This window comes from Mixia osmundae, assembly GCF_000708205.1.
Source record: "Mixia osmundae IAM 14324 unplaced genomic scaffold scaffold_7, whole genome shotgun sequence".
NCBI classification, from domain to species: domain Eukaryota; kingdom Fungi; phylum Basidiomycota; class Mixiomycetes; order Mixiales; family Mixiaceae; genus Mixia; species Mixia osmundae.
Window position 1 is genome coordinate 1 of NW_014575557.1, and position 21,166 is coordinate 21,166.

The 21,166-nt window shown below is 55.1% G+C and overlaps 9 protein-coding genes across 9 annotated transcripts; 4 read left to right on the forward strand and 5 right to left on the reverse strand.

Annotated features, from left to right (window-relative positions):
• Window positions 1-1,642: 1,642 nt before the first annotated feature.
• Window positions 1,643-2,008, forward strand: L969DRAFT_51265 (uncharacterized protein; the record flags this gene model as incomplete). The annotated part of the gene is made up of 2 exons (XM_014711306.1): window positions 1,643-1,711; window positions 1,766-2,008. The coding sequence occupies 2 exons, from the start codon at window positions 1,643-1,645 to the stop codon at window positions 2,006-2,008; spliced, it is 312 nt and encodes a 103-aa protein (XP_014566792.1).
• An 835-nt stretch (window positions 2,009-2,843) lies between these two features.
• L969DRAFT_88635 (uncharacterized protein) lies at window positions 2,844-3,310 on the forward strand. The gene is made up of 2 exons (XM_014711307.1): window positions 2,844-2,876; window positions 2,928-3,310. The coding sequence occupies exons 1-2, from the start codon at window positions 2,857-2,859 to the stop codon at window positions 3,253-3,255; spliced, it is 348 nt and encodes a 115-aa protein (XP_014566793.1). The 5' UTR covers window positions 2,844-2,856; the 3' UTR covers window positions 3,256-3,310.
• A 689-nt stretch (window positions 3,311-3,999) lies between these two features.
• Window positions 4,000-6,165, reverse strand: L969DRAFT_95291 (uncharacterized protein; the record flags this gene model as incomplete). The annotated part of the gene is made up of 5 exons (XM_014711308.1): window positions 4,000-5,002; window positions 5,058-5,186; window positions 5,292-5,908; window positions 5,957-6,066; window positions 6,120-6,165. 5 exons carry the CDS (start codon window positions 6,163-6,165, stop codon window positions 4,000-4,002), a joined length of 1,905 nt encoding a protein of 634 aa, XP_014566794.1.
• A 239-nt stretch (window positions 6,166-6,404) lies between these two features.
• On the reverse strand, window positions 6,405-8,459 carry L969DRAFT_50826 (uncharacterized protein; the record flags this gene model as incomplete). The annotated part of the gene is made up of 9 exons (XM_014711309.1): window positions 6,405-6,561; window positions 6,611-6,792; window positions 6,845-7,009; window positions 7,058-7,252; window positions 7,306-7,416; window positions 7,469-7,571; window positions 7,620-7,641; window positions 7,696-8,283; window positions 8,393-8,459. The coding sequence occupies 9 exons, from the start codon at window positions 8,457-8,459 to the stop codon at window positions 6,405-6,407; spliced, it is 1,590 nt and encodes a 529-aa protein (XP_014566795.1).
• Window positions 8,460-8,528: 69 nt separating this feature from the next.
• On the forward strand, window positions 8,529-15,818 carry L969DRAFT_95293 (uncharacterized protein; the record flags this gene model as incomplete). Its single annotated transcript, XM_014711310.1, has 11 exons — window positions 8,529-9,952; window positions 9,999-10,135; window positions 10,182-10,795; window positions 10,844-11,428; window positions 11,478-11,690; window positions 11,743-11,840; window positions 11,889-12,329; window positions 12,381-12,520; window positions 12,779-14,552; window positions 14,607-14,688; window positions 14,739-15,818. 11 exons carry the CDS (start codon window positions 8,529-8,531, stop codon window positions 15,816-15,818), a joined length of 6,588 nt encoding a protein of 2,195 aa, XP_014566796.1.
• A 49-nt stretch (window positions 15,819-15,867) lies between these two features.
• Window positions 15,868-18,534, reverse strand: L969DRAFT_516937 (uncharacterized protein). The gene is made up of 2 exons (XM_014711311.1): window positions 17,901-18,534; window positions 15,868-17,844 (listed from the first exon to the last, which is right to left on the reverse strand). Exons 1-2 carry the CDS (start codon window positions 18,335-18,337, stop codon window positions 15,918-15,920), a joined length of 2,364 nt encoding a protein of 787 aa, XP_014566797.1. The 5' UTR covers window positions 18,338-18,534; the 3' UTR covers window positions 15,868-15,917.
• On the forward strand, window positions 18,437-19,992 carry L969DRAFT_517315 (uncharacterized protein). The gene is made up of 5 exons (XM_014711312.1): window positions 18,437-18,732; window positions 18,797-19,408; window positions 19,461-19,624; window positions 19,678-19,800; window positions 19,854-19,992. Exons 1-5 carry the CDS (start codon window positions 18,536-18,538, stop codon window positions 19,880-19,882), a joined length of 1,125 nt encoding a protein of 374 aa, XP_014566798.1. The 5' UTR covers window positions 18,437-18,535; the 3' UTR covers window positions 19,883-19,992.
• On the reverse strand, window positions 19,935-20,135 carry L969DRAFT_51155 (uncharacterized protein; the record flags this gene model as incomplete). Its single annotated transcript, XM_014711313.1, has 1 exon — window positions 19,935-20,135. One exon carries the CDS (start codon window positions 20,133-20,135, stop codon window positions 19,935-19,937), a length of 201 nt encoding a protein of 66 aa, XP_014566799.1.
• Window positions 20,136-20,236: 101 nt separating this feature from the next.
• L969DRAFT_95297 (uncharacterized protein) lies at window positions 20,237-21,063 on the reverse strand (the record flags this gene model as incomplete). Its single annotated transcript, XM_014711314.1, has 2 exons — window positions 20,237-20,554; window positions 20,608-21,063. The coding sequence occupies 2 exons, from the start codon at window positions 21,061-21,063 to the stop codon at window positions 20,237-20,239; spliced, it is 774 nt and encodes a 257-aa protein (XP_014566800.1).
• Window positions 21,064-21,166: the final 103 nt, after the last annotated feature.

A 21,166-nucleotide genomic window follows, 5' to 3' on the forward strand; every position in this document is an offset into this window, starting at 1 on the left:
CGATAGACATCTGCTGAGTGATTTGAGATCGTTAGCTGAGATATGACAGAAAGGGCTCATTTCTGTCGAGTGGCCTTGCTCGACGATGACTCGATGTGGTGTGCATGTGCAATCAGTGTGGTGCATATACTGGCAGGCGAGAGCGTCTGTTCTTCTGATCGCTGCCGTTCTCACTGGAGTGGATGAGATGGTCTTGCTGGCAGTTCTCCAGCCTGACGTGTTGNCTCGTAGCTAGTCGCCAGTAAGAGATGATTGCTCGCTAGTGTCCCATCCTCTCTGACTATCGGCGTGGTGACGCATGATCTGACCATGTTTGAGCGTATCATCAGTGACAGTAGCTCGCAGTGTCCACAACTGCTGTTTGCGGCATGAAGGAAGATGAGCAGCGCGAGTTGGTCTGATTTGGCAGCTCGTGGAAGTCGTGTCGATTGGACTTAGGTAAGCGTTACTCGACGATACATGATCGGACTGGAGGTCTGAGCGAGAACTTGCGAAAGGAAGGTATAGCGGAGAGCCGATCCAGCTTGATGATTTATGTCGACGATCAAGAAGGATAGCACCGCTCTGCCATTGTCGAGTAGTGAAATGCCAGGGGATTTCTTCAATTTGCTTTGCCAAAACTTAGTATTGCGTAATTCATGGGAAAGTTATCAATCGCCCGAGTATCTGATTGGCGTGATTTATCTAGGCGCGTTGGCAGGACATTAGGTTGAGCACAGCGATTTTAGCGAAGACTCTCATACTCTTCACCCGGTCGCATTGCTGCGATTCATTGGTACGACATCCAGTCGCCATCACTATTTATGCGACTCAATTTGCATTTTGGAAGATCGCCTCGAGACTCCCTAACCCAATTACGACGGTTCAAAGAGACGGAGAGTCAGTCTGCGCCAAAACAGTATCCACAAATATGCGTGCGTACTCCGGAGCAGGGTGAGCTGTCCTCACTCGCAATACCAGCTCATTCAGAGAGCTCGATGTTGCCTGTCTGGCTGGCAGTACGACTGAAGTCATGCCTTGAGACGGTACCATACATCAATAGTCTCCAGGATAGTATCCAGCGGACGATTGATGCAATATTGCTCGAGCGGATGTCGACAGCAGTAAATGATTTTCTGCTGCTGAGATGCGTNCTAAATGTGGTCNNGATGGTCATCGCTGCGCTCGTCCAAGTGATATGCTCCATCAGATCATTGCAAGCGCTAAGCCACCACTAGCTTTGAAGACTCAAAGAAGGGCCTGCCACAGTGCTCGATATGTGACACGGCGAGTTGTACGGCTGACAAACGGCTTGTTGCTTGTGATGACCTCTCGCCGTGTCTTTACTGTGCACTTGACATTATCAGCGGGATAGTCTTCAGGTCCGGCTGTTTGTCTCGACCATTGCTGTCACTTCCTGGGGCGTTCCTTTGACTGCGATGAGGTGCTCACTTGTTGCTGGATTGTTATAGGACAGATTCAAAATCCTTGGTGCCTTTCGGTTCCAAAGTACCATCGGGAGGATCGAAGAGATCAGTCTTCAATTGCTTGTAGCGGAGATTCTTCAGCTTGAGCTGCTCTTTGATGTGCATGAAGAAAGGAACATGTATCAATGAGAATCTCATGCGCCAGGAAACAGATCGATGTTGTAGATTTTCTTAGCATGCATCCGCTTGACGATGATGACAGCGTGATCTGTCAGCTTGTGTTCTCTACTTCACTCGCACGAAAGGTTTGATGGTGGCTGAGTCTGTTTTGCCCTTTTCTGACCAACAAGTGGTGACAGCGCGTGGCTGGGACATATCGAGCAGCGAATGCAAAGACGGAAGTTATCGCAGAGAAATCAACAAACGCATCCATTGAGGTTCATCATGCACATCAAATAGCAGAGATGACACCGAAGGATCAAACATGGTTGCCGATAAGTACGAGACAAGTAGCGCAAGGCCTAGACAATATGCGCCAGACTGTCGTGAGAAATGCCAACAGCATGCGGTTGGCACGAGCATTATTCCCGCCATCAGCTTGAAGCTGGCATCTGATACTGGCCGAGCTTGTGGTGAGACGTGAAGGCTATGATGCTAGACGATTCCATGATCTGCAGGTCTGCTGGCGCGTGATCAATCGGACAAGGCGCGCAGATCACCGAACTNNCCCGAGCAGAGATAATTANCACGTCTGTGCTTTTTCTCCCTTGCGCGCCANNCTCNNCCAGCACGACAATANNAGTCCGNCACTGTCTTGCGAGGATCCTTGATAGCACTCAGAGATCAGCATGCTCGAGGACGGGTANTCTATGCAGGGAGATGCAGCGAANGAAGAGTCTTGGTCGACAACATTTGGCTAGTCGTGGTTGCCCCACGCTATCATCTGGAGGCCTGCTCGCTCGTCAATGACGCTCTGACGACCAAGCAAGAAGATCGACATGCCCGTTCAGACCCTTTGCGAAAGCTGTGATGATCTGGAGCTAGCTCGAGGCCAGACTCGCAGACTGGCTGATTCGACGGGGAGCTCCTTTTCTATGCGACTAGCTGCGAGAGAAGGACTGCCCGTGACCATTCTGGAAATCTTGGAGAAGCTCACGAGTATCAGTGGGAGGCGCCTTTACTCGTCGAGGCGAGAATCGTGGCCGACAAGAAGACAACAGCCGCTTCAGACGCTCTAATTGGGAACATCCCGGGACCGCGGCCTCTAGGCAGGTGTGGTGACCTGTCCNCGATGAGGAACAACCGNGTGAGGCGCCTCAAGCGGACGAGCGNAAGCCGACGAGATTTGACCTGCTGTGCTCGCGGCTGTCAAGTTGAGGCGCGCTCGGTCGTTCAGACGAGAAGCTGGTCAGCAAGAAGACAACAACCGCCTCTGGNTCTTGCTTTGCCTATGAACACTGGAGCCCGGAGGTAGCTTTGCAACCTATCAGCGACGGACAACTCCAGACGAGGTATTTGCAGCGAGCCAAGAGTATTCGCCTGCGACAAGTGCTCTGCCGAATGCGGCCAGCCTTGGAGGTTTGCTCGCTCGTCGGAGCAGCTCGTGGCTCGACAGCAACACTCGACAGCCTCAAGATGGACGACAAGAAGATCGATAACGCGTCAGAGGGACGAGTGTGCGATGCTAGGCGTTCGTCCCTCAGCCTTGTACACGCGAGAGAGACAGGTGTGCGATACCAGGCACTCCTCTCTCTCCACCCCGACTCTTTATAAGTTTGGTTCTTACCTGCCAACAAGAAAGCTGATCATTACATCGACTTGCAGGGCACAGATCTTCAGTACTATATGATGCAATTTACTTCCACTTCTATTGAGATCGAGAGTGGATCATGTCAAAGTGCATGGGTATTACACTTTGAGTGATGAGCGGAATGCTTGAATTTCGTTGCAACTTGGGGAGCCAACGATGAGTGGCATCGCAACGCGATCGAAGTGACACTGAAGATGTAGCCAGCAGTCTCAAGGGAGTATCCGCTCGTCTTGTCCGACGGATCTTCAGCTCGAGACCGAGCTACAAGCTGATGCCTCATTTGAGTGTCTTGCATGAGCTAATGTAGCTTGGAGCCTCTCGCAGGTTTGGTGCGAGTGATAGGGATCTTGAGCGCCCAACGTGCAGTGGTGTCACCGACGGATACCCAGTACCAGCAGGCATGACCGTATTGATTTGACCAGAATAAGATGTGTATAGACCAAAGCGACGGGCAAAGCAATGTCAGACCGAAAGTCCGTGTAAACGCGAGGCAGACAAGCACATCCGTAGGGGGCGCAGGCTGCACATCACTGAGCGAAGCTGATCGTGTTGACGAACGAGCAGCTGCTAATCTGTCCGTGATGCGTTTCGCGATGACGGGAGCTGGAAAGCGGGCGATACTGCTATCATAACGATGCGGTAACTGAAGATCTGGCAGATATCCACGGGGAGGTCCGATAATGTGTTCCCGCTGTGACAAGGGAAGCGGCGAATGCGATTACGCAGCAACCGGTACTTCTGACTTGGGTGCAATCTGGGCATACAGAGCAATCTCAGATCCGGTCATAGCTTGGCATCGACTGCTGCGACGACAAGGCTCGGCGGTTTATTGCGAAGATAGCCTTCCTCGCCTGCTTTGTTGTCCCAGATGTCACATTTGATTGTAGGAAGCTCTTGGTCGAGGAGCCATCGCATCATCATCGGCCAGGCAGTGTCTCTATGCTTTGGCTTGAACATATCTACATGTCCAGCCGCCGGCCAGGCTGGGCTCTGAAGGAGCGGATCGACAATGACGCGGGTGACGTGCGCATTGGGTAGGCAGTGAAGTAGCGCGTCCATTCTTTGTCGGCTGACCAGCCAGTCGTCCGCCCAGCCGAGTGACAAAATCCGACCTCTGTAGCTATTGTGCATGTCTCTATACTCGTACGCGCAGTACTGCGGAAATCCTCGCCATCGAAGCCAATCGAGTCCTACGCCCTGGGGTATGTCGTCACCCATGCGCGACTCTGAAGCAGGATAGTAGCCCAAATGCAGCGTCCGCTTGACTAGATCGGCTACATTTTGTCGAGTTGCTGCTTCGTCAGGAAAGTAGCCATTGTATGGGACGACATTCGCGACAAACAGGACGGACGAGCACCAATCGCGCTCAGGCGAGATCATAGGGAACATTTGTGCGCCAACGGAATGACCAAGATATAGGATGCGAGAGCCAGGGTATGTTTTCCGAACGTATTGCAACCCGGCACGGATGTCGGCGAGCCAGTGATGCTCGATCGTCGTCAATTTGCCGCCGATGAGCGCTGCTTTCTTCGCCTCTGGGTCTTTGAGGTCGATGCCATCAGGGAAGCTGCTGCCGACGTAGCGCACCTCAACCGTCAAGACTATGATGCGGTAAGTTTCTGCTGCCCAGCTCGCAAATGCGCCGTAGAAACGAGCGGGGACACCAGTAGCCGGCGCGACGAGAAGGACAGTCGTGTCGTTGCTGCTGGCGGCCGTTGGCGCCGCGATGAGAGCCCGCGTCGGAAAGCCGTCAAAGGTGTCCAGTACTACACTTGTCATCCTTGCTCTGATAGCACTGTTAGCTGCACAACCGGTAGCCATCTGAGCTTTATCGTCCTTACCCGGTTATGATAGCGCCGCGGCTAATCGCAAGAGCGAGCTCGACCGATGCCGAGTCAGCCTGACCGCGACATTTCAACGTGATCATGACGCGTAACACGTGGATCTTCGATAGGTTAAGAATGGATGCGCTTGCATATGAAGGTCACTAAGTGCTCTATGGGCTTCGTGAGAGGTGTCAGAGGTTTACACTTGTCAGTGTCGAACGCTAGCAGTCTATGCCCATGCTTTCGTACATCTTGCCGACCGAATTGCGCCAGGTATCGACGCGGGTCTGTGACGTGCCTGCGGCTATCTCTTTAAAGGGTCGCCCATTCTCACGCGTCTCAGCAAGGCGCGCCAGGCTGGACTCCATCCAATCGCGCAGCGGCATCGGCACGTTCTTGGGCGCTGCTTTGATCATGTAGTCTCTATCACCGAGACCTGTGTCGTCTACGTAAGGTGGAACTATTTCAATCACATTGAGTTTCTCCTTGACAGAATCGGGCGCCTGGTTGATCTGCTGGCGCAGTCCGACGCAAAATGAATGCATTCCGGCTTTGGTTGCGCAATAGACTGGGAAGTAGCCGAAAGGGGTGAACGCAAGACCTGACGACGTGATCATAAGGTTTGCAGGCTGCCCATTGCTCGCCACTTTCGCCAGGTGCGGCAAGAACAAGCGGGTCAGCACGACGGGCGCGGAGAAATTGATGCTGATCTCTTCGACGATGGACTCGTTCGTGGTCGAAGATTCGTCTAGGAAATTCGGGAATTTCTGGACACCTGCATTGAGCAAAACGCTGTCGAGATCTGGATGATCTCTCAATATTGCCGTGACTCGATCCTTACAGGCGGCCAGGTCGGATACATCCCACTGCCGCTTTGAGATCAGAGTCGGACAAAGCAGGGGAAGAGTACCTGCCTGGAAAGTCCACAGCGATGGTAGCTCTTCTTTCAACACATCCAGTCGGTCTTGACGTCGGCCGGCGATGATGACGGTCTTGCCTTGCTTCACGAAAGCTCGAGCATATTCTGCAAGCCTGCGTGAGACGCTCCTCATTGCTATATAGCATGTCTGTGTTCACCTTCGCCCAAGCCAGACGTTCCGCCGACGATGAGGACTTTCTTCATGGTAGCAGTCATCTCGAGTCCGGTGCGATAGCAGAGAGGCGGGTGAGTAAGCGACAAGAGACGAGCAGGGCATTATCACCGATGAGCTGCGACCTCGCACTTTCGCTCGGACATTGGGATTCATGATCCGCAGATTCACTCATCATCGCGTGCACAGTCGCGTGGTCGGTCACATGTCACATATCACAAGTGATGTTTCGGCGGCCTCGAGTCTAGGCTTGGACAGCTTGTACAACATACTAATGTTCTAATCGTAGCCCTTCTTTCTCTATCACAGGCTGGAAATAAGGGTGATCGATGGCCTCTCGTGCAGTCAGACGTTCGGCGTGATCGTATTTGAGCAGACGGTCTAGAAAGTCAATGGCGACGTTCGAGATGTACCGCTGATTCTCGGATCTAGACCAAGAGTCAGCATTCTGTCAGTTACTCAGCCACGCGAACTGACGTTATGAAGCGACTCCAGGCCTTGCGCGAATAACGGCCAAGTATGTCGTCATACTGGGCGTCTAGATCGATGTCGTACTTTTCCAGATAGGCATATAGCTCGTCTGTGCCGAGTACTTTGGCAATCTTGACCAATTGATCATAGTTGTCGTGGCCATGAAAGAATGGCTCCTTGCGGAATATCTACCCGCACTGATCAGTCGTTTACACCATGAGCACACAGACTAGAGCTGACCATAGAAGCAAACATGGCTCCAAGACTCCACAGGTCGAGACTGTAATCGTACTCTTGAAAGTCGACGAGTAGCTCTGGCCCTTTGAAGTAGCGTGATGCCACGCGAACATTGTACTCTGTGTTCGGGTGGTAAAATTCGGCTAGACCCCAATCGATCAGTCGGAGCTGGATCAACGTGTCAGCTTGCGATCAGCGACAGCAAAGTCTTCGCACCTTGCGATTCTCGTGGTCTATCATGACATTATGGGGCTTGACGTCGCGGTGCATGATGCCTCGAGAGTGGCAAAAGTCGAGTGCTTTGAGGAGTTCGAGGATGTAATACCGGACGTCATAGTCGGTAAATTTGGGATAGAGGACTTTAAAGTCTGTGTTGTTGACGTACTCGAAGATGATTGAGGGAGTTTTGCTCTGCATATGTTTCTGCATCAGTCTGGACATGCACAGCTAGGCGCGTGGCTCACCTGTGGATCCCGGACGACGTCCAGGAGACCGATGACGTTGGGTCCGCCAGCTAAGTTCTGTAGGATCTTGATCTCTCGCTTGATCTTCTTCTTCTTGACAGGCTTCAAGACCTACTCGGGCTCTCGCATGAGCGCAACTCCACCCGACAGAGTCTGTGCTTACTTTGATGACGCACTTTTCATCGTTGGCAATGTTGATGCCTTCAAAGACTTCAGAGTATTTGCCGCGACCGACTTTTCTGACGACTTCGTAGTTGTCTTGGATCCTGCACGACCGTGTAAACGGGATTACATTGCCGAGTCAGCGAACGTACCCCCAAGATACCATGAGGTTGTCTGTGCATGCCGGCCTTAGCTTCCGGGCGACGCGATAGAGCGCAGTAGACGCACCATAGTCCCACCAAGCTCTGCCGTATTGCTCGTTCACATCGGCGTAGATTCTTGCTTGCGATTTCCCTGGCGCCATATTGACGCCGGTCAGACGAGATGCGCTTAAGGACGAGGCTGTAGAGGCAAAGCCTGACGAGGTCGAATCGTCCGAGAGGTGAGCAGCCGCGTGAGATCGTGCTGAGCTGCTCCTGATCAGCCCGGCGGACCGAAGCAAGCGGGCGTAACGTCTCGCAAAGCAGGTTGATCGTCCCGGACAGCCGTATCGCACAGAGGCTGGATCGTCCGAGTTGAAGGTCGAGCTGAAAAGGTCGATAGACTCTTGGTAAGAGAGGTGACTCCACTGAGTCGCGTTGAAGCACTTGCTTGGATGGTCAGCACCTGCGACAGCTGCAAATGACTCTGTTGTCGGCTCGTCGAGATAGTGCGAGAGCGCCGAGCCGTTGAAGAGGCTCAAGCTGATCCTCGATAGATGAGCCGGATCAGCGCAACGGCCGAGGTAAGCTGCTACGCTGAGCGCTAGTAGGACCTGCTTGGGAGGCAGTCGAGCCAGACTAGCCGCTCTGTCAACCCACGAGCAGCTCTTCTCGTCTCGGCTCAACAGGGCACGCAGGCGGCAGAATCTCTCACGACACGAAGAAAAACGATTGACTGTTCCTGCGCGCGCGTCGCGTCCAAGCTCCAAGGCTGGTCTGTAGACGAGACGCCGGCCAGACAAGATGCTCGAGCGGCTCGAGGTGAAGGACTTCAAGTCTTATGCAGGTCATCAGATCATTGGCCCCTTTGGCAGCTTCAGCGCTGTCATTGGGCCAAATGGAGCCGGCAAGTCAAACGTGATGGATGCCATCTCTTTCGTCCTCGGCATCCGTTCAGCTCAGCTCAGGTCCAAGAGTCTGGCCGACCTGATCTATCGCAAAGGAGCAGAGTCAGATGGATCGGCATCTCCAAGCAAGAGAAAGCGTGTCCGACCACCCCGCAATCCTGATGTGCCTGGCTCGAGTGAAGACGAGGGTGACCAGGATGGCATGCATGTCGACGATCCCGATGCTGACGGGCCCGAAGAGTCAGGCGAAGATCTGACGCTAGCCAAAGATGCTTGGGTCATGGCAGTCTATCGTGACTCGGCGGGAAAGGAGCATCTCTTCAAGCGCACCGTGACTGCATCTGGCCAGTCGGCCTATTATCACAACGATCGCAAGATGACCTATGACCGCTACAACGCTCTCCTCGAGAGTCAGTCCATCCTTGTCAAGGCTCGCAATTTTCTTGTCTTCCAAGGCGACGTCGAGGCAGTCGCTTCCCAGAGCCCAGCAGAGCTTGCACGGCTCGTCGATCAGATCAGCGGCTCGCTCGATCTCAAGTCCGATTATGACGAGGCCAAAGACGCTTATGCAAAAGCCACGACGGCGAGTACGGCCAATTTCTCAAAGCAGCGCAGCTACCGTACCGAGATCAAGCACTTTCGCGACATGCGAGCAGATGCCGAGCGCTTCGCTGCCCTCAAGGCCGAGCGCGCTCAGAAAATTCAACATGAGATCGTATACCGTCTCTATCACCTGACCAAAGATATCGATGCTCTATCAGTCGGGATTGATAAGATGCAAGCCAGTCTGCCAGCAAAGCAGAGAGATAGCACCGAGAAGGATGCACTGCTCAAGTCGAGGCGCAAGGAACTCTCTGCGGCGTCAAAGGATGCTGTCAAAGTCGAGAAGCAGATCAAGCGCAGAGAAGCAGAATACGAAGAGCGTAAACCCGACATGCTCGCACTCGAGACGCAAATCGACCATGCAGTACGCAAACTAGCCAAGGCGCAGAGTATAAGTGAGCAAGTCGACAAAGATCGCGTCGCACGCGCTACGACGCTCGCAAGTCTCCACCGAGATCTCGACATTGTGCGAGCTGCAGCACAGCAGCACGAGGAAGAGCAGCGACGGCTTTCCTCCCGCCAGGGCTTCTCCTTGAGCCAAGCCGATCTCAGCGATTACCAAATTTTGAAATCAGAGGCGACGACTCGCGCAGTTGCAGAGCGTCAGCAAGCAGCAAACGTATCCCGTGATCTCAAGGTACAAAGCGATCGCATTCAGGCGCTCGAAGATAAGCTACAGCAGGCCCGCTACAAGGACGGCAAGCTCGAAGCCGATGCTGCAGTCTTGCAAGCGAGCTTCGCACAGGTAGTCAGCAGACTTGCGCACCTCCAAAGCGCCATCAGCAAGAAGAAGTCTGAGATTGGCGCTGTACAAGCTGATCGGGCTCGGCTGACGTAAGCAGTCCACTGGCTGTCAAGGTCGCGCTCATGTCCCCAGCAGACAACTTGAAGCCGAATGCAATGAGAAGCTGGCCGAAAAGTACAAGGCCCTCATGCTCGCCACGGCTGCGGAAAAAGAGTCTCAGCGAGAAGCACGTCTCAAGGAAACTCTGTCTAGCTTGCGTCGCATCTATCCTGGTCAGCACCTACATTAGCATATCATAATCAGCTCATGCCTGTACAGGTGTTCGCGGTCGACTTGTTGACCTGTGCAAGCCAACAGAAACTAAGTACAAACTCGCTATCAGCACCGTGCTAGGCCGAAACCTGGACTCGGTGATCGTCGATTCGGAAAAGACAGCGATGGAGTGCATAGAGTATATGCGCAATCAGCGAGCCGGTCAGGCGACATTTATTCCACTTGACACGATCCAAGCACAGCCAATAAGTGAAAAGTACAAGGCGCTGACCCAAGGCGCCCTTCTTGCCATCGATCTCATTGTTTTCGATCCGAGTATTACGCCAGCTTTGCTGCACGCTTGTGGCAGTGCACTCGTCTGCGATACTTCGGCTGTGGCAAAGCATGTCGTCTACGATCTCAAGGAAAAGGTCAAAGTCATCACACTTGATGGCACAATCTACCACAAGAGTGGCCTCATAACGGGTGGTCAAGACGGTACTGAAAGCGCGCGCTCGTGGGATGCACAGTCAACCGATCGACTTCGCCGGGAGGAGGAGGCCCTGCGCGCTCAGCTCATCGAGCTTCGTCGCATGAAGCCTCGTACAGAAGCAGATGATCGTGTGCTTACAGAAATCACACGATTGGAGGCCGAGCTTGCTGCCACAAAAGACGAGCAGGTGAGTATCGCTCGGTGGCATGGTGCTGGGCTAACACAGATTGGACAGACTGCCATCGAGGCGCGATTGCGCGATATCGGCTCAGAGCGTCTACACCTTCGCGAGTCTATGCAACGTCTTCAGACTTCGCTCAGCAATACAATAGATGTCAAGACTAGCCTGGACGAGCGACTGGCGAGCATGACACAAGTCATTGATCGTGAAGAAGACACTATCTTTGCTGCTTTCTGCGCCCGCATCGGCATTGCAAACATCCGAGAATATGAGGGACAGCAGGTCGAGTTGGCCCGCCATATCAAAGAGAGTCGTTTGCGATATGACACACAGATCGCGCGACTTGTCCATCAGACAACGTTTGATGCTCAGCAGCTTCAAGGGCTAGAAGATCGTCTGGCTGTCTTGAAGGGAACGGCGGATGCTCAACGTCGAGCGATAGCCGACATCACTGCCCAGAAAGAGCTTCTCTCAAGCGATTTTGAGAAGATCGAAGCCGAGATTGGCGCGCTACGAGAATCTGCCGTTACTGAACAAGGAGCGCTTGCCCAAAAGCAGGCGGATGTCGACGATGCAAAGGCTGCCAGCTCAAAGGCTGCGGCTGCGCTCGAAGAATTGCTGCGATCGATTGCAAGCAAAGTACCGCGCAAGCTGTTGCACAAGGATATCGTGCTGATCGCGTCCGCAGGAGAATGCTCGGATCAAGGCGGGTGCCGATCGTTTCGGATTGTTTCGACGCTGTCGGCTCGAAGACATCGATTTGCCTCTCGAAGAAGGCAGACTTGATGACGTACCGCTGGACGAAGTTGCACAGGATGATGACGGCAGTCCAGCTGCAACACGCGTGCAGACGTACGGCCTGCTCGTCGATTATGTGGAGCTCGAGGAGGCCGAGCGCGAGGTCGGCAGCTCTGTCTTGTCCAAGTTGCACACTAACCAGGAAAGACGTGCAGGAATTCAGCGCGAATTATGCTGCAGAGATGCTTGCGCAGATTGCTGCTCTCGATGGCGATATCGAGCGTAGTGCGCCCAACGTTCGAGCTATTGATCGGTACGTCTGCTTGCCTTGGCGTCCCGCTGGCCTGAATAGTCGTTACAGACTCGACGATGTCGAGGCAAAGCTGGCAGCGAGCGACCGTGATTTTGATAAGGCGCGCAAGCAAGCAAAACAGGCAGGCGATGCTTTCAACAAGATTCGAAAGCACCGCAGCGAGCTTTTCAACAGAGCCTTCAACCATATCTCAGAGCGTATCGATTCCGTCTACAAGGATCTGACAAGAGGCAAGAACAGTCCCATCGGAGGCACGGCGTATCTCTCCCTTGAGGATGGAGACGAGCCATATCTTTCGGGCATCAAATATCACGCAATGCCCCCAATGAAGCGGTTCCGAGATATGGATCATCTTTCCGGCGGCGAGAAGACGATGGCTGCGCTTGCGTTGCTCTTTGCTATCCATAGCTATCGGCCTTCACCATTTTTCGTACTGGACGAGGTCGATGCAGCACTCGACAATACCAATGTCAGCCGCATCGCAGAGTAGTATGTCTGTCGGGTTCTGCAAGCTGACTTCGTGCTGATAGCTTTCGGCAGTGTTCGAAGTCGGGCCAGCGAGTCATTTCAGTTCCTCGTCATCTCACTGAAAGCGCCCTTTTACGAGAAAGCGGCTGGACTCGTCGGTATCTGGCGCGATGTCGAAAACAGCACCTCTCGTACCCTGACGCTCGACGTGAGTTCTCCGCGCCGACTGACGGACTGGTCAAGGCTAAGCATCATGTTCGCACAGCTGACGCAGTACGTTGACGAGTGAAGCACGACAGACAATCTAGCAGCCTCCTGTTGTTGTTATCGTGATCATGTTTGATCAAGAGTTGTCATTCATTTCCTTGCAGGACGCGCTCTTGGCATCGCTTGGCTCGGCGGGCGGCTGACGCAATGCACTGCCCCAGCCACGGCCCAGGCGAGCCGTCTCGGACTGATGTGTCAATGAGAAAGGCTCTCACTCGCTGAGGAATCAAATCCTCGCCAGTCAGACCGAGCTCAGACCGCTTCCATGGTTCCGAGTCGAATCACAACAACTGTGAGGCCAGGCTTGGCGCCAGTTGATGTACAGCAAGCAAAACATAGGAGATCTCGCGCATCGCTCTTGTCACCTCGGGCGGCATATCTGAGCAGTCCTTCGTCCGCGATGCACCGGATGATTTGTCTCTGTTTGTGCTTGGCGCTCAGTACGCTGGCAGGCGCAAACTCGGTACGGCCTGCCAGCTTCACTCATGTACACCGACTCGAGCATCTCGGGACGAGTATCGTCCGTCTGCATGATCTGCAGTCGCCCCGGGTGCACTTTGCAAACGATCTGTTCCTGGGTCAAGACGAGGTCTTTGCATCGCCTGCTATCGTCAAATACGGCAAGCGCAACGTCATCCGACGGCGGATAGATGTCGAGCATGACTCGCACGCCACTCTCTTGACGAGACGCGGCCTCCTCGATCGAGAGAACGAGATCAAGCAGGTCAGGCACGATGATCACGCTGTGCTGCTGTCCCTGGCCCTACCCGCGAGTGACGCTTCGGATGCCGACGATCATTTCTGGATCGGTCTGCGTCCATCTGCGGACCTACTACATCCCACTGCACGCATACATTACCACTCTCAAGGCGCTCGACGGACTGAACCTCTGCTCGCAAGCCATATCAAGGCTTTTCAAGGTCACGTCTTCACCTCTTCCGTTAATGCCGAAGCTTTCCTGGCCGGCGTGATCTCAGATGAGGCTACAAACACCGACCTTGCACGTCTGACCTTGAGCGATCAGCCGGGCGAAGGTTGGCAGGGGATCTTTTGGAAACAAGGCGAGTTGCATCAACTGATCACGAGCAAGCACTATCAGCGGACCAAGTACCATGACGACCCAATGCCTGTCGGAGATGACGAAGATTATGCGATGCATTCCCTCATCCTTCGCGACAGAGATCAACTCCGGGCTACCGCTGCTTCAACGTGCGGACACGACAGCCAGGCATACAACGTCGCGCCCGATCACGAGGTCTATCTTGGCTCCCAGCAACTTGACTGGGAACGCCGACATTCACAAGCGTTCCCTTTTGAGACCTTCTCCGCGGCTAGCGCTCGTGAAGCGTCGGCAATGCTGGACGGCATCGTACATCAACCTCGACTGGACAGGCGGCAAAGTGGAGGCGACGTTGCTGGTGGGCTCAATCTGTCTACCAATTTCATTGACGTCATCAACTCGACCGTCGGCTGTCCGACCGAGCGCCGGGTCGTTTTTATGGGTCTAGCTGCAGATTGCACGTACACGCAAAATCAAGCGTCGCAAGAAGCAACGCGGACGACCCTGCTCACCGTTCTCAATTCGGCAAACGCCCTGTATGCCTCGACATTCAATGTCGCCCTGGGTGCCATCGAGCTCGATGTACAAGACGCACAATGTCCGACCACTGCCACCTCTGACGCCCCATGGAATTTAGGCTGCAGCTCTTCTGGCTCTGGGTTAGCGCTCGACGATCGACTTAGCGTTTTCAGCCAATGGCGAGGCGACAAGGGCGACAGCGATGGCGCCGGACTCTGGCACTTGCTTACCAATTGCTCATCAGGCTCAGAAGTCGGCGTTGCATGGCTGGGTCAACTCTGTTCGACGACTGCCTCAGCCAACGGTGGCTCTGCTGCGTCAGGCATCGTAAGTGGTACCGGGGTTACCGCTTCTGTACGGAGCGAATGGCAAGTCATGGCGCACGAGATTGGTCATAAGTACGCTTTGCTCACCTATTCCTTGCTATCGTGATTCTGACACAAATTGTCTAGCTTTGGTGCAATACACGACTGCGCATCAGGCTGTAGTCTGTCCGGCAGCTGCTGTCCGCTATCGACGAGCCTATGCGATGCTGTGGGTATATTCGCGTTCTCGAGCTACTCAGTTGACGTCGAGCCGCGCAGGATGCCGACTTTATCATGTCGCCTGTCTCGACAAAGACAGTCAGCAACTTTTCGCCATGCTCGCTGGGTAATGTTTGCAGCTTACTGGGCAGTCGCTTGAACACAAGCTGTCTCGCAACACCGGGCGAGCGCACGTTGATCTCACTTCAGCAATGCGGAAACGGCATCGTGGAGCCAGGTGAGGACTGCGATCCGGGTAGCAACAGAACCTCGGCTTGCTGCAATCCGCAGACCTGTAGATTCACACCAGGCTCTGTCTGCGATCCCACAACGTCTGCCTGCTGTACATCGTCTTGCCAGCTCGCTAGCGCGGGCACAGTCTGTCGGGCAGCTCTGTCTGATCAATGCGATATTGCAGAAACATGCACAGGCAATTCGAGTACTTGTCCGGTTGACACCTTTGAGAGCAACGGCAAAAGCTGTGGATCCAACAATCTGGCATGTGCCGATGGAATATGCACCTCGCGCGATCTACAATGTCAGCAACAGGGCGGGTCACTCAATTTGACAGGCGCCTGCAGTGTTCGCACAGACCGCACCTGTTCGCTCGCTTGCACATCTTCGGATACGTCCGGCTGCATCATCCTCGATTCGACCTTCGTCGATGGGACGCCTTGCGGCTATGGCGGTACATGTCAGGACGGAGATTGTCAACGCGGATCGCTAAGTGCAACCATCAGTACTTGGTACAGCCAGAATCTGGCGATTGCCATCCCTGTCACTGTCGTGATCGCGCTCCTTGCAGTGGCAATTCTGCTGTGGCTTTTGCGATGCTGCTTTGGACGTAAGACTCGGAGGAGGACGCCCGCTTCTGCAGCCTATACGAATGGGTCCAGCCGCAGAAGTACCGGCAGACGACGAGCGAAAGGCGAGAGTCGGACGAGCACCACTGCAATCGGCCCGCCGAACATGTCAACGTACATGGCCCCGCCAGCGCGAGATAGCACTGATTCGAGACAGCCCTTTGCACCACCATCTACCGTTCCGCCATCATACCAATCATCTGTGCGCGCGCCTGCAGGATATCGCAGCTATCATCACGGAACCGAGTCAGGCCAGCAAAGCTATCACGCGCGATGAGCGTGCTGAGTCTGACCCTCTACGCATACACATCTGTAAATGTCTGTTTTGCACCATGTTTATCAAGAATGTATGCATCTCGTAGACACAAGACACCTGCTAGCGGACAGAGCCTGGACGCTCCGAAGCGCGCGATGCAAATGCAGAACCGTTGCGACGGCTTTGTTGCCGCTCTTGCTCGCTATCTGCAATCATCTCTGCAATCTGCTGTTGCGCTCTCAATTCGGCTCGGCTGAACCGACTAGCTGAATCGATGGGCCCTTGTGACTCTCGCTGGCCGTGCGTCGCAGAGGCTTCGGCAGCCTTGCCATCCGAGCTCGTCTCATCTTCCCAATTGTACGTTGATATGGGTGCAGCTTCAGCGCTCAGCTTGTATTGCTCGTGAGCGGAGACTGCTTGGACCGTATCTGCCATGACTGCCTCTGCGATGCTGTTGGCAATGCTTGCAGTGGCAGCATTGAAGACGACGCCATTCTTGAGCATGTCGAGCATGACGTCGAGCACGGTCTCGATACTGCCGTAAGAGTGCCAGTGCGCGCGCAAAAGCTCGTTATAAACCTCGGTCGTGCAGCCAAGAATCAGGTGGCGGATTGATCTAGTGGATGCTGCCTCGAACAGGGCTAGTGCTGCGGCAGGCCGATTGAATCGGACTCGAAAGACCGACATAGTCCTCGCAAGAACGCGAGGATAGATTGAGGTTGTCAAATCGATTGTTGCAATCTCGTCCGAAGGGTCATGCTGAGACATGCCCAGCTGGAGATCGAGCACAGCGGAGGCCCATCGCAAGAGGTCCAAGTCGGTCGGCTGAGCACTGATGGCCTCGACCTGTCTGTCGAATTCGATGTCCGTCGAGGTCGGCTCGTGTTTGTCCCTGCGAGCAGATCTTACACGGTTCTGGAAGATCTCACTCGGAGTTTTGCTTGCGATCATGGCGTCACTCGGGAACGAAGTCGTCTGAGATGGCTGTGTGCCCATTCGGGGCGCGTTTGGGAACCACTTGAAAAGCTCTTGCTCAAAAGCAGATTCTGCAGCTGACGGCGAGAGGCCCGGCGGAGCCGACTGCGCCCACGGAAGCAACATGTTCGCCGTTGCGGGAACGTCTCTGGCAGTCGTTTGTGCAACGCTAGGTGAACGCGGCCTGGCTACAATTCGTGTGATCGTGTTGCGCGGCCTTGTCATGCGGGCGCGAGTGCGTCTTGCGAGGGGAGCCAGTTTGCAAGTAGAGGCACTGTAGCTCCGCTTGTTTGTCGGATCGATTGGTAAGAGCTCTTCTGCCGCTCTCAGGACACTTGACAAAGGCGGTGAGGCAGATCTGTGCAACAATGTCTGTCTTTGCTTGCGAGGCAGACCCGGTTTACGGCTTCGGCTCGGCGAGCTCGCTTGACGATACACTTTGGGCGTGCGTTGCACGAGCGCTTTCTGCAGACGTATACTGGCCAGGGATGGTTGGGTTGCATGATCCCCACCTTGCGCCTTTGGAACGTCGCTCCTGACGTTCGACTCCTTGAGAGCTCTCAGGCGATCAAGCAATCTATCGGGTTCAGGCTGGACATTCTCTTGGCTGGGTATGGAGTCGATGGGAGTCTCGAGTGATTGCAGCGGCCGATACTGCATCAGCAGTGCCGCATCAGGCTCGTCTTGCCTGCGAAGTGGTATTCTAGCTGAGCGTTTGATTGAGACAGACGTCGGGCGACTGTCCTCTCCAGCTTCACCGAGCTTTCTGTCTGCCGCACTCGACAGCTTGCCTGTGTCTTGGCTGCTCGAAGACTGAGCTGCAATTTTGAGTGACGGCCCTGCGCTACTGACGCTCCTGCCGGTCGCAGTCGTCGAGAATGATCTCTTCTGAGCGCTCCAGTGCATGCTGGGTGTCGCATCGACTTCCTCTAGAGCATCGCGCCGGACGGTTCTGCCTCTGCGATCCTCGCTTTTTCGCGCAAGAGCACGGTTCTTATCAAAGTACTGGGGACCTGAAGACTTTGCGTCCGAAGGCTGCGCAAGAGAGTGAGGGTCATGCTTCGTCAAGATACTGTGCAGGGCTTGCATGAGCGTCTGTGCTGAGCAAAAGGCCAGGCAGCGACTGACGCTGGCTGGTCCATGAGCGTCTTCAGGAGGAGCTCGCGATTCTTGGCGGTCTCGGCGGCTTGGTCGGACATGACACGAGCCAGAGTGGCTGTAGAGGCCGGATCGACAGAGATGGGGCTCGTGTCCTGAGGACCGAGAGGTACGAAGAGACCGTTCCACTTCCTGCGCAGAAAATCGCTGTACTTGACATTTTGCCAGAAGAAGCCACCTCGGATCCGTCGAGCAGGTAGGCCTGATGTCTTGCTAGGCTGAGAGGCAGGGTCGGAAGCCGAGTGAGCGGATGAGCTGGCTCTCGGACCACTGTCGGGGGCGGTGTGGTACAGATACGCCTCGGCCTGGGTGACCGCGGTCAGCCGTCGGCTTGGAGAGCGTCGAGAGGAGGCAAAGTGTCTGGCGATGGCGGCATAGCTGGAGGCCAGTCCATCGATCCTGCTCATCAGCGCCAGCACGGCTTCAGAGGGCTCACTGGTGCCCTGTCGAGTCGCCCCAAGAGAGATCCAAAGAGGATTCGCGCCTGCTCGCCGCCGCCGCCTACTTATACTCGCCCGCCCTCCCTAGCCAGCGCTGCCAGGCGTCACTCGACCGTGCTCGCAGCTCATCAAGCGACGAAGCGACGGAGCGAAGCTAGACCTGACATGGCTAGCGAGCGACGACTGACTCCCGACAGAGCCCTGGACTCGTATGCCGGCTCCCGTCAAGCCAGACAGGATGGACCGAGCGATGCACGAGCGCCTTGGCAGCCGTATGCCCACAGCGATCAGCAGCAGCAACACCGCAGCTACGCTCACACTTCTCAGGATCGCAGACCGAGAGACGATGGCTTCTTCGCAGCGTCAGTCCCTGAGCATCGCTGTCACGACATCAGCTTACAAGGCTGATCCAATGAGCGCTCGCAGTCGTCGACAGCAGCGGGAGAGCTCTTCTCTCACCATCTGGCCAGACTCGCCTCCCCGACCTGCCCCAGAGAGCTCGGTCGGGCAAAGAGAGCCTAGCGGCAGTAGCAGGAAGGACAGGCACAGATCCTCGCGCCGTGATCACGGCTCGTCGAGTAGGCGGCGGCATCATGACTCACAAGACGAGTCAGAGGGTCGGTACGCAGAAGACAAAGATCGATCAGACAGGAAACGACATCGCGATTCACGCAAGCACTCGAGCAGTCGCCGGCACCAAGCCAGCCGCGACGATAGCAGAGACCGAGAGCCAAAGCGGATGCGCCCGGACGATGATCCGATGTCAGCCTCTGATTCGGACAGTCCATCACCGGGAGATGCAGTCAGCAAACATATCCAACACGCTGTGGACGAGGACGACTTGTGGGTCGAAAAGGGGCCGCCATCGAGCAGCAAAGTCCGAGCAGCGAGCCCAGCTGCTGACTTCGCTTCACGAGGCAACAGTGTCGCAGCGGCAGTCGTCAGATCTGAGATTGCGCAGGCAGCCGAAGAGTCTGATGAGGAAGTCGGGCCGATGCCAGAGGGCTTCACCAAAGGTACCAAACTCAACCCCAAAGCGTCAGTCTGTGCGATCCTACAAATGACCGCGCTCATTGGCTCGTCCCTCCAGATACGGGCTGGCTCTGCGACCAGGTGAGGGCGCGGCGATGGCTGCCTACGCTGCCGAGGGTGCACGGATCCCTCGTCGTGGTGAAGTGGGCATCGGACAGGAAGAGATCAACCGTTTCGAATCGGTCGGCTACGTCATGAGTGGCAATCGACACAAGAAGATGAGTGAGTGCCGCACGCGCAATACCTCAAGAATCGGGCTGAACACTCGACTGCAGATGCTGTCCGTCTCAGGAAGGAAAACCAGGTCATAACTGCAGAAGAGAAGCGGGGTATGCTCAAGCTACAGGCCGAGGAGAAGGCAAAGCGAGAGCAGCAGATTGTGTCCTCCTTCAGAGAGCGTCAGTGTGCTCGCTGCCCCTGTCAGAATTTTCAGACTGATTTGCTATCACAGTGGTCGACACTCGTCTCAAGAAGGCCTAGTGGGGCTCGTTCGGCAGCAGACGAGATGCGTTCCCTTAGATGTTGTACACAGTCAGCCTGTTGCAATGCTCCAACACTGACGAACTGTACGCAAAGTCGCCCGGCACTCCTCGCTATTGGGGAAAAGAGCTTGTGGTTGCGTCAAGGAGGACAGTGCGAGTCGGTCTCGGATTCGTTTTGACATTCTCCTCTCCTCACTAGCACCGACGAGTCGCTTGGATGACCACGTCGGCGACTCCAAAGCGAGGTCCATTTAGTAGAGGCCGCATAGGTGCGACGCAGATTTTCGGGCAAAATCGTTTTGGCTTGCCACGTATGCAATATGACAACAAGCAGGGTACAGGGCGCAGAGGTCTACTCTATGCGATCCTCGCCATCCGCATGGCTGATTGCAGCAAAGGAGAGAGTCTCTAGCTTGCCGAGCTCGCCCTTTGGACCAGCACTGGCATGTATGAGTTCGTTGATGATCTTGAAGCTGCCTGGATCGATGAGGGCAACGATCTCCCATTCGGAGCTGTTGGTCTCTTGGGCTTCGATGGACGCGCAGAGAGGCGTGATCTGACCCTTGAGTGTCTTTGACTGGCCGACCGGCAAGGTGAGTCGTATCCGCATTTGCGCTCGCTGTATCGGCAGCGCACTTTCGCTCTGGATCTGCTTGATGAGCTCGAGAGCCTGCACGAACGTCCGTCAGGGACGGTACGAGCTAGATCACAGACGGGACGTGCCTGTGACTTGATCGACTTGTTCGTGTGCACGGCATAACCGAGCTGATCCATGACTTTCTCGATCATCGTCACTGTGATGGGTCGCTGCGTCTCCGGATCGACACATCGCTCTGCGGTGGCCAGTGCGATCTCCCGTCTCATCGCATCGATCTCGTGGGCTCTCTCCTTCTCGCCCACTTGGAGCTCTCCCTTTTTGAGGATCTGCAGCAGGATTTCTTGGACATCTGTCGTGCCGAATGCTTTCTTGAGATCCTGCGCGGGCGAGACGGCGCCCTTGGAGACGTTGGCAAAGATCTGTTCGATCTGAATGACTTCTGACAGGTCTGTCTCGACGCCTGACCGCCACTCTCGAGCTTTGTTCTTGTAGCAGGCAATCTCAAATCGTTTGCCGGCTTTCTTGAGTCGCACGACGGAGACATTGGTCAGTTTGATCTGATTCGACGGCTGGTTGATCATCGCCGTCTGATCGCTATCGCTCGCCGGCTGCCTCACCTGCTGGCGGGCCTTGTCTCGTCTTGACCCTGATGACGGACGGACACGCGCGTCGCGATCGTTGCTG